Source organism: Triticum dicoccoides, chromosome 2A (genome assembly GCF_002162155.2).
Source record: "Triticum dicoccoides isolate Atlit2015 ecotype Zavitan chromosome 2A, WEW_v2.0, whole genome shotgun sequence".
Taxonomy (NCBI): Eukaryota; Viridiplantae; Streptophyta; class Magnoliopsida; order Poales; family Poaceae; genus Triticum; species Triticum dicoccoides.
In genome coordinates this window covers 664,973,209-664,984,763 of record NC_041382.1, presented here as the reverse complement: position 1 = coordinate 664,984,763, position 11,555 = coordinate 664,973,209, and the positions used below count along the sequence as shown (strand labels likewise).

General features: G+C 46.4%; 1 protein-coding gene across 1 annotated transcript; it reads right to left on the bottom strand.

Annotated features, from left to right (window-relative positions):
- Positions 1–2,851: 2,851 nt before the first annotated feature.
- Positions 2,852–4,781, bottom strand: LOC119358063 (polygalacturonase ADPG1-like). Its single transcript, XM_037624778.1, has 7 exons — positions 4,722–4,781; positions 4,404–4,571; positions 4,262–4,285; positions 3,876–4,165; positions 3,651–3,759; positions 3,450–3,563; positions 2,852–3,325 (listed from the first exon to the last, which is right to left on the bottom strand). The coding sequence occupies exons 1-7, from the start codon at positions 4,779–4,781 to the stop codon at positions 3,068–3,070; spliced, it is 1,023 nt and encodes a 340-aa protein (XP_037480675.1). The 3' UTR covers positions 2,852–3,067.
- Positions 4,782–11,555: the final 6,774 nt, after the last annotated feature.

The window sequence follows — 11,555 nt, the reverse complement described above, 5'->3', positions numbered from 1 at the left end:
CTAATCCATGCCATGCCAATCATTGAGCTTTTCCTGAAATATTTATCTTCAAGTAGCATTAGCTCAATGAGCTATATGTTGTTAGGAATTACCAAAACCACCCAGGGATAGTTGCACTTTCATGGATGATCCATGATATCATGCCTAGATGCAGGACTACGAAACTCAAAGAGACCAACATCCTCAATCCATTGTTGATCACTAAGCACATCACAATGAAGTTGTGTAACCACAAAGTCACTAACCAGCTGGCGGAAGTGATGGATCTGTCTAGGAGGCGGCGAAGGCTCGGTAATGCCGATTGCAAACTGCTCATGACGACGGTCTAGAGCAACAGCATGAGAGAAGAAGGTCCGAAGCAGACGTGTCGGGCCGCCCATCGATGATCTTGAAGCCGACGGAACAAACCCCAGAGGATCCAAGGCAAAATTCTCCATTGCGGGCGTGGGAGGTGGCGGAGAAGTTGGATGGTGCAAAGGAGACGGTGGAGGCATGACATGACCCATCTGCACAGGCGCGTGGGTCGTCTCTAAAACCGAGAAGTCTCTTGGAGGAGGAATAGAAGGAAGACTCGTGGCGGGTATGGAAACCAACGTAGACGATATTTTTGGGTTTTCTTGCGATTTTTTAACCATCCAAATATGACCGTTATCTCTGCCTATTGATTGCAGGAGCGGCGAGTATGACCATTGCGGGCGCAAGCCAGACAGACAGGGCAGTCGGCAGACAAGTGGTCCTGCTGGTTACATTTGGAACAAGTTAGAATGCGGGCCACCATGTCGTCGACCATATCACCAAACATGGCATCAGCTTCTTGCATAGAAGGAATGGCAGGCTCCTGAATAGAGTCCGTAGGCCGAGGAGGCAGGTGAGGCCCAACATGGAAAACATGAGATTCTAGGATTGACGTGACCAAATTTGAACTCCTAGAGGGCTCGGCCAGAGCATGCAGATCACGTTGTTGCACATCATTAGCCGCAATATGCGCACGCCTAATCAGCAACGATCCAACCATACCAAAAACAATTGGTGGCGTGGCCACCATCCATTGGAGGTTTACCAGCGGCGAGGGACGAATGACCACTCGTTCACGATTAGTGAGAACATAACCTCCATCAGAAACAACATCAAATGCACTCTTGCGTGGCTGGATACTGATAACCTTTGCATGCACCATAGTTTTGAAATGTGGCAAAAGAGAGCTTCTTCCGAACATTGGTGGAAGATCGAATGGAGGACTTGGCAGGAGGTTTATGCATAGAAAAAGCATCCCTAAAGCTGCTCTTCTCTTAGAAGGGCTAACTAAAATCCACTCAACATCCAATTCTAATCTCCAACGGTTAAACTCACGCTCCCAATTCGGACCTCCACGACCCGAAAGATTGAAATAACATTTGAAGTACGGGCAAGCAAAAGATCGTAGATCAAGAACATAAAAATCAACTTGCTTGGAGGAAATGTTGAAAGAATAAACCTTGTCACGTATGCATGAGACTCCCAGCTCGATTGCGAATCCTCCAATAGCTGCATCGAGGGCCGCCGCCACCGAATCATCATTAAGCCTGGAATCATGTCGGTTAAAGGACATGACCATCGTAAAATGGCCAGTGTCGTCCGTGGGATGGACCGGAAATCCAGTAGATCTGAAAATATTATCAGCAAATGCCAAACTCTTGGAGAAGTCCAAGCCAAGGGTTGATCCCGAAGAGAAAGCCATCAAAAAGGATATCCCCTAGAAGAGAGGAGGACGCCGGAGATGTTGATCGGAAAGAACCAGAAGTTTAGTGGTTGTGGAAGGAGATCGCCGGAGATGGTGGTGGGGTGGTGGGGGAGGTGGGAGACGCCATCCTTCATGACCAAAAAAAACTTCTTTCATGGTTGGGCTGGACACTAAAAGTGTTCTCTTCACATATTTTCTATACAATATCATTTCTATACCATCACAATTTTTTACATGTTTTCAGTATTTATTCATACATTCCTCTTTCCATGCTTTCGTTATTATTTCATTTCACAATTCATCATGTTTCATCTCGGATTTGATATAAGTTTTATTATGGTTTATAACATTATCTTTTGCATGTTTTTATTATTGGTTCAGGTCAATTCATTCTCCTATCATCTCACATTTCACATAAATTTTAGTATGGTATCAATTTTGAATTTAAACTTGTTGAGAACATGTTGAAGTTTGATCTTGTTTTATAGATTTAAATGTCATGAACACAAATCATACTAAAAGTGTTACAAATTTAGAATCATACTAAAGTATGGGTGAATGGATAGTGGGATGAAAGAGTAAAATAATCTGAGTGCAATAGATGTCATGTTCCTATATAATGCGTGGTTCCACAAAAATAGTACAAAACAGTTGAATTCGGTAGAGTACTCGTATGAATTATGTACACCTGCATACATGGCGAGCATGCGGGTAGCCGACAGAAACCGGAACTGCTGGTTTTTTATTTCCGCACTTTGTAGACCCCATCCATCAATACAATCGAGCAGGATGTAGGGTTTTAGCTTCAGAACCTATATAACTCTTGCCTCATGTTATCCATCTGTTTCATCCAGCTAGTTGTGACACACTATCAAAGGATTTGTGAGAACATGAGCCTACAATTACCCTTAAGAATATTATTTCAAACTTCACTCTTCGGACTTTTAGATTCCGGACCATCTGTAAAAGGAATTTTCCTATGTCTTGGCGGCACTGCCTCACCTCCCGCTCTATGTGAAATTATGTAACTTCCCTTTGAGCCTTTGATTAATGCACGCAAACGGGTACCCTTCCTACCACGAAAAAAAAGATGGGTACCCTTCCTGCGTAATGTCCAAAAAAGAATTTCTTATGAAAAACCAGCATTATTCCATTTTCTATCGGGGTAGACCTCTCGTGCTCAACAAAATCCTGCTCCCTAAGAAAAAAAAAGTAACTGGGCAATATACATGGCGCTACACGTTGCAGTAAAGCTTTCACAGTAAGCCCAAAAAAGGAAGAAAAGGCTTGCAGCATAGCTAGGTACACCGTGCGTTCACATCCATGTACAAACGCCCAACAGCATTGCTAGGTGCTAAGCCCTGGGCTGGGCGATGCAGCGTTAGCTACGCAAGGGATCTTCGGGTAGACGAACCCGGAGGTGTCCACGTCCGCGTTCTGGCAGCGGGCCACGGTTGCTCCGCCGTCCGCCGCCGTGATCGCCACGCTGTTGACGTGGATGTCCATGCAGCTGCCGTTCTTGCTGCAGTCGAAGTCGACGGCCGTCTTTCGCGTCGACGTCCCGTTGAGGTTCGTGTAGGTTATGTTGCTCAGCGCCACCGCCCCCTGCAATAAATTCAGGCCCCAAGAAGACGCACAAACATTTTAGTACTAGCTACTCCTCCACACATACAGAAGTAGTATATATATAGATCGTCCAACACTCAATCCACACATAGTAGTAGAGTACCGTATTTGAGACGTCTTGGCGATCTTCGTAGAACTGGTTGATGATCACAGGATGATCCACGTTGGTGAAGTTTATGTTGGTGAAGGAGATGGATTTCGCGTAACCTCTCCCACCCTGCAGTGCGAAGAAACAATGTAATCAGCCGGCCGCCTCAGCTTCTTTGTAATTGTAACCAAAAAAAAAAAAAACCGGTAGCGATACCCTCCACGTCTTGATCCTTGCTCCATTCGTCGTGTTGATGAACTGGACGTTTCTCACGTCGATGTACTCCACGGATTCGTTTGCTCCATCCCTGCCCAGGCTCCCCACACTAGCCAAGAAGCACAAACCCGGCCATCTAGCCATTTTACTCCTCTTCTTCGAGTGCATGGTAAATAGAAAATGCAGATGGAAGAGGCAATCCTCCCAATTGTAACCCTTTGTTACCTTACACCATGGCCGGGGCCGCAGACGATTCCGTCGACGGTGATGAAGCGGCTACCAGGGCCGATGGAGATGCAGTCGTCGCCCGTGCCGATGGTGGAACCGGTGATGTGGACGTCTTCGCTCCGGTCGACGTGGATGCCGTCGGTGTTGGGGCTGTCCTCCGGCGCGGTGATGGTGAGCTGCGTCACGTTGACCTTGCCGCTCATGCTGAGGCCGATGTGCATCTGCGGGCTGTCCTTGCTGCTGAATTGGCTCAGCTCCACGCCGGTGCAGTTCATGACCAACAAGGCCTGGACCGATCCATGGAGTGATACATACGCAATGAGGTTACATGCACGTCGATTTGCGAATTAATACTTGCTTTCTTTATTTATATATATACTAACCGTCGGTGCCTTAGTTACACAATCCTGAAAGAAAATATCAACCATTAAGTACTTTCTCTCCGAAGAAGATTGAGAAATCAAAAGGCCAAATGCAAGGAGGAATTAAAAAAAATTCCCTAAGAGTTCAGTTGGGCTTCCTCACATCATCACTGTGTTTGCATTTATCAGTCCACCACGTCACGCCGCTGCCGTCGAGCAAGCCGGTGCTGTTGCCGGTTACCGTGAGCCCGTCGACCTGGTAGAACAGCAGCCAATAGTTCTTCTTCTCGCTCCATGCGCTCGCCGGCGGCGCCGTGATCGTGCCCAAGACCTACGACAAACAAAGCAAGTTTTCCTGATCGTCAGATGAAGCCAAACCATGGCCCGGATCAGGAAGGACGGACGAGCGGTGCGTGCCTGGACGGTGATTCTGCTGGAGGCGCATGGCCCACTAAACCTGGTGAGGCCGACGAGGAATGACTTTTCCGCCGGCACGAGCAGCGTCGCTGACGAGCCAGTGGCGCCGCACGCCGCCACCCATGCATCCACGAACGCCTTCGCATACGGTACAGATAATCAACACACATCCGGCCATCAGGTACACGCCAGTATTTTCGAGGGAGAGCGGGCGCGTGCGTACCTTGGTGTCGTCCGTGGTCCCGTCACCTAGAGCACCGTAGTCCTCGACGTTGAACACGCCGTCCACCCCGCCGCCGGCGGCGACGAGCACACCACACCACGCGAGGCCGACGAGGAGCAGGATGGCAGTGCGGAGGATGCCGATGATACCCTGCATGATTAATTAATAAGCACATCTAACAGAGAAACACATGCATGGTCATCGATCACTGATCACCAGCACGCACGTACTACTCTATAAACTAAGGATGAATCTGAACACCAGTTCGAGCAAACTTTGTGAAATGCACTGATATATACAGAGCGTGTACCATAGATGTAGGGCCCGTAGGGTCGTTGACTCGTGAAGAATTGTTGTGGAACCCTCGCTGTACTCTCTCTCTCTCTCTCTCTCTCTCTCTCTCTCTCTGTGTGTGTGTGTGTGTGTGTGTGTGGAATCAAGTGCCAAGCCCTGTTTGATCAAAGCTAATGTTTTTGCGATGAGAAAACGATGGGAAAGGTGGGGGGTGGGTATGGTATGTATATATATGTGCACCCCGACAAGCACCGAAACCGGAGGCGCGGCACCTTTTCTGCATCTTCATTCAAACAAAGAGGCAGCGCCGTATGTTTTGGTGTTGAAGATCGCCCAAGTGTATTTTGCCAGATCATATGCATCTATCTTTCAACAATCACCGGCGCTGGACGGATTCTGCGTCGTGTTCTCGCGTCGAAGAAATGAGATTGATTGAGTGACGGATACGTTATTTATTTTGAGGGGAGTGGCATATCCGTTCGATCGCGCAGATTTATCGTCCCAAATTGAATGCGTACACAATTTCGGTGAGTAGACGTGCGTATACTCGTCAAGACTACTACGTAGAGGGATATGGCGTACTGAATTTATGAAGGCGTATCCAAGAGTTCATGGCAGATGGCACCCATATTTCTCATTTTATTGCCCAGGTGATGCTATTTTGCGGACTCGAGCGCGCTGCGAAAATGACGCCGCTCGTGGTTTGCATTTACGGGGAGCTCGATGCTGAATCGTATCCTCTGACGTGGCAGAGATCTACCAAATCATTGCACCAGATTGTGAGTGCCTTTTTGAAATCACTAGAACATACCGGCATTTAAATATGCTAGTACGTTACTACCTCGTGATTTATCTGTCATAAATATGATTATGTAAATATATGTTTATCAAATCCTACCTGTGATTGTGTAAATAAATGTTTATTAAATCCTGCCCATCATTATGTAAAAAATATATTTGGTAAGTACATTAAGATTAAATTGGTGTAAAAGATATGTAAATTAAGGTGATTGATTATCGTACGGAAAATGTTCAAGAAAAAGGTGTGGTGGGAATAAAAATTCAGTTGGACGGAAAAATATCGGTGAAGGGACGTGTTGGGAGAGGAGGAACCAATTGATGAAGAGTTCTTCTGGAAGAAAAATGCGCGCTATCTCTTTGTTTAAGTAAACTAGGTACATGCCCATCTTTTGCAGGGAGGGGGGGGGGGCATAGGTATTGCTAGTATTTATTTGTTTTCGGATCTTGTCGTGAATTTGTCACGGCAGATGTTCTAGTGTGAGGACTTAGTCGTGAGGCCAACGCATCTTTGTAGTAGTTTGAGAAGGTTGAGCGGAATCGAGAGACACAACACAAGACAAGGATTTAGACAGCTTCGGGCCCCGGGAAACATTGTCCGGTAATAACCCTACATGTTGTTTGTGGCTAGATCTTATTATGCTCATGAGAGAGTCGCCGCATAAGCCGTCTCCCCCTTTGTGTCTAGCCCTAGAGATTGTTTCTTGCTTCTTCCCCTTGGGGTGCCCTGCCCCTCCTTATATATGTTGAAGGGGCGGGTTACATGACTAGTCCTAGTAGGATTAGGATTACTCTATTACAACTGGAGTCCTAGTCTTGCTTCTTTTGTAGGAGAATATTTCTTATGCCTTTCCTCTTAAGCCGGCCTGCCATAATACGAGTCGGTCTTCTGGGCCTTGGGCCTTGTCATCCATCTGACCCGCCTGCCGGGTCTCCGATGAATTGTAAACCGCCAGGTCCAAGCGGATCGTCAGTGAGTCGCCAAGCCCCAGTCGGGTCATACATCCGGCGGTTTATACTGCGGGGTATATCCCCGACATTAGGCTCCAGTTTAATTTGGATTTATCCATGTTAAACTGATCCTTCAACATAAACACAAGAACAAATTTGACAGGTCGTGCTCCGAGTTAAATATTCTTGTAAGCCGGCACCTGATCATCCTTAAGTCCTTGACATTTTCTCCTGGAAAATTCGGGTCAATAGGCCAACTTCATAATCCATTTGCTGACATTGGCTCTTATAAAGAAATATTATAAGAAATAATCCATTTGAGTCTGCCTTCAATGCTCTGATTTGACAAAAATATTGGTCTTGAAATATTCAACTGATATTCAGCCGGCTTAAAGATGTAGATCTTGCCGATTTATGATTGCCAAAATTGTTGGGTTATAAACAAATGATGCCGGGTCATGTAATTGTTGCTGATGCCGGGTTGATCTTATGATGATGCCGGGTCATAAAATTTGCAGATTTCTCCGATAATAATATAATACTTGATTTGCTCAAAACTGAGAATTTGAAGTTATTCCTCCCTTATATGCATATCACCTGTACTCCTCAAGGGCTGGGTCATTATGCAATAATGAGCAGGGACTTTGTAAATATGATCATGTAAACTTAAACAGCAACGTGTAGTCCCCAAGGGCTGGCTCAGTAAGATATTACTGAGCTGGGACTTTGTATATGATTCATTGACAATAACATCATATGATGTAATCTCCACCATGGGGCTTGAACTCACGTCCACAAAGTTAAGAACTTTGTACTCTACCAACTGAGTAGTGGATCTTTCAATATAATTAATTAAGGCTTGTGTACTTTGAATCTTCGACAGGAGTAATTGGTAGCCCCCAAGGGCCGGCTCATTACAATGTGATGAGTCTGTTCTTCAATAAGGTGAGCAAAAAATGACTTTGCATTAGCCCCCAAGTGCCATGGTGCATGCTGGCAGTGACATGGGACTTGTATATTTGATGTAATCTCAACTTGAATAATGTAGCCCCCGAGTGTCGGGTCATAAGCCTGCCGCGACACGGGACTATTCCTTACATTGTAGAATAAATTATATCCACTGATAAAATAATATCCATTGCGCTGAAGCGACTTTGAAAACCTCAATCATAATATTGGTTATTGATAACCATAATAAAAATCTAGCCATGTTGGCTATTAAAGATTTGAATAATATAACCCGGAATGAAAACCGGTTCCTGTGATATTGAATCGTACTGCAGGTTTAGGATACCTGTGCAGTAAGGGTGATAACCCAATCTTTAGAAGCCAAAACTTCCAAATGTTTATGATTGTCATATGATGGCGACTTATCACCCAAAGTCAAGCCGGGTTAATCGAAACCACATATATGTTTCAGATATGAACAAAAAGGTCTCAAGACAAAACCAAAGATTGTTTTCAAAAAACTTAAGCCAAACAGAGAAAAAAATGAGGCTTCTGATTCGAATATGATCAGTAAACCGGACCAAAAGGGGTTAAGTTATGATTCGAATACGATCAAGAAGCCCCCTAATGGGTTTGGCAATGTGCCAATCAAGAGGGTACCGACATCTATGTTCTCTTTGTTTCAAATACGACCTATGTTTGAACAGGAAGCTCCCAAATGACCTTGATACTTTTTTAACGACTCTGATTCGAATACAATCAGGAAGCCGCGCCAAAGGGGTTATGCTAGATTCGAATACGATCCGCCCCCAATGGTCGTTGAAGCAGGGTACCTATGTATGAGTTGTGCTTTGCAACAGAATCTCTTTGGTCCCTTTAATTTTCTGAGAACTCAAACTTGTGAGTAATGAATTCGTCTTGAACCAGGTGTTGAGCCGGATATTGAAAGATTCAGAGCTTTGTGGGAGACAGATTTCCCTTGAGCCGGATATTGAAAGCTTCAGAGCTTTGTGGGAGACAGATTTTCCTTGAGCCGGATTGTAAACCGGAATTACTCATTCTGAGCCGGAAATTTTCTGACAGCCTTTAAACCGGCAACATTTACTGAACTATGTCCATGTAGCCCCCGAGTCTTTAAGACGACTCAATGAGTTGGCTTGAAATTTTCCATAATTGACTGTGATATAGACCGGTTTGAGTCCTGCATTGGAGAACTTGGAAGCCAAAGTAATTGCTCTTTTAAAGAAAATAATATGTAATATAAAAATATGCTGGATGGGTTTCACCTGATATGTCAGGCCAGTGATTATCCACCGCGGAGTTGATGATCACCATAGTGAAGCTCAAAGCAATCGCGGTTAAGCCGGCCACAGCGTTGTAAGCCAGCATGGACGGACGAGTCTATCACAGGCGCGATATACCACACGGACGACGAGTCAATCACGGGCACGGTTCCCAGTGAGTTGAGGTCGATCGAGCTGCACGGGCGGCGGCTTGCACACACCCGTTCAATAGCAAGCAGGTGTAGATGCCAGTGCATGATGATGCTGACGTATACTCCATAGGCACAACATGATACGACCTTTATAATAAATCATAGTCCTGTAAAAATATATTGCGAACCAGAATAATTGTTCTTGGAAAAACAATATGTGTCAATAAAATAGTCTTATATGGATATCACATGTCTTATTCGGACGACGGATGATCATAACAGAGACGGTTCAGGCAGACCGGCGACTCCCGGTGGCTCAAGACCGCAGAGGCATAGATGATGTAGGCAGCTTAAAAACAGTCAGCACGAGGGCGGCTCAATGCCCGACGGCAAAGCGATGCGCTGGCGACTTAGCGATGACGGCGTGAGGCAGGGGCAGAGGTAGCCCCACATGGCTCTGGCGATTCAACGCAGAGGCGATTTAAGTTGAAGCGTGAACTTGGCTTTACTAACAACCATAGCGCCGATTAATCTTCTCTCAATGACTTGTCCACCATCTCATCCATCTCAATAATAATCTTGCTTTGAGGCCACATCCACGCATGGTAGAAATCAAGGGCAGGGCCGACGGGTTAGCTACAACAGCTCTCGGCAGTTTAGCGACTTAAAACAGCTGGAGGCGCGGCGACTTGACCCGGCGGTGGCCGGCAATGGATGGTAAGCCAGCTTGAGGCGGTTTAGACAGAAGCGGGGCGGCTCAAGGTGTCCCCGGTAAGACGGAGAACGACAGTGGCCCAGGGCCGGCTCGACGGAGATTGGCATCGTCGATGGCGCAAAGCGCAGTGGGCATAAGCCGGCCCTGCTTGGAGATAAGGAGTCCCGCGAGGTGGAGGCGTGACGGTGAAGTGGTGCCAGCAGACACGCGCACCCCAGCGAGTCAAGGCGTAGCTAGCTTGAGGCGTGGTTGTGGCCAGGCAACGACGGCTCGAAAATGATGCCGGCGAGGTGCAGTGGTGCCGTCTCCGGCGAGGTGAAGGCGACATCACGGGGGAACTGCGACGATCTTGGCGAATCAGCAAACGCGGTCAACATGCAGTAGGCTGAGAAGAGAGAAGCCATGGCACGGGGGTGGCTCCAGCGGTTCAGAGCAACGGCGGGTCGTCAGTGAGTCGCCAAGCTCCAGCTGGGTCATACACCCCCGACAGATCTTGAATTTATTAATATTTATTGGGTTATCAAACATGTCTGACCGATACCATGTTTTACCATAAATAAAATTTAGAAGGTTGGACGAAGGATTTGACTTGAGGGAACATTACTTTTAAGTAGTAGAGATAGAGATAGAGAATATAAGTAGAGACTATAATATATGGCGGAAATCAATCAGTTGGCTCGTGGATCCACCCCGTGTAACCATTCGACTGATTGACACAACAGTCAAGTTACCCCATGACTTCAATTTTCCTCGCATTGCAACATCGTGCACCAGCCACTGGCAGCATCACCCCTGGCTCGCAGCACTGTCTAGTTTGCTATTGGTGTCGGGCGACCTCAAGCAGGTGACGCTGCGAACAGGCAAACTCGCTGCAGGGGTGCCCCAAGTGCAGCATTGGCACACGGCGTCGGCACACCAGCTTTGCGACATAGCTCACAACCTCACTTGCAGCACTGCTCCCAGCCTCCCCCACAACACCGCTCATGTAGCCGCCGACCGATCGCAACAAGAACTGCCGCTATTGAAGCACCGACAAAACTTTTCATGGTTGCAACATCTACCGCTCACTTGAAACACCCTCGAGGGGCTGGTTTGCAGCAACACGGGAAGTCATGCATGTCTTTGCAGCATCGAAGGTATGCCCCTAACGGAGCACTTTAACGCCCCGTACAGTGGGGCCCATACAATATTTTCGAGTTTTACCGCGTTCGCTCATTTTTTTTTGATTCATCCAGGATCTTAATGAAGGAAATAATCATAGTATTGAACAAGAGAGTATTAATATACACATGAAAATCACACTAATTGGAATAGTAACCTACCAAAGAAAGCCTCGATCAGCTGGGAAAAAGAGTAGTTGTGCATACGCTGAAAGTGTGTTATATCGACTAGAGGGGGGGGGGTGAATAGGCGATTTTTATGAAAGTCTTCAAAACATGGAAGTTTCGAAGACAAATGAAAGAAATGAACCTATTTTCATGCAGCGGAAGGTAGACTACACTAGACAAACAATAGTCAAGCATTCAATGAAGTG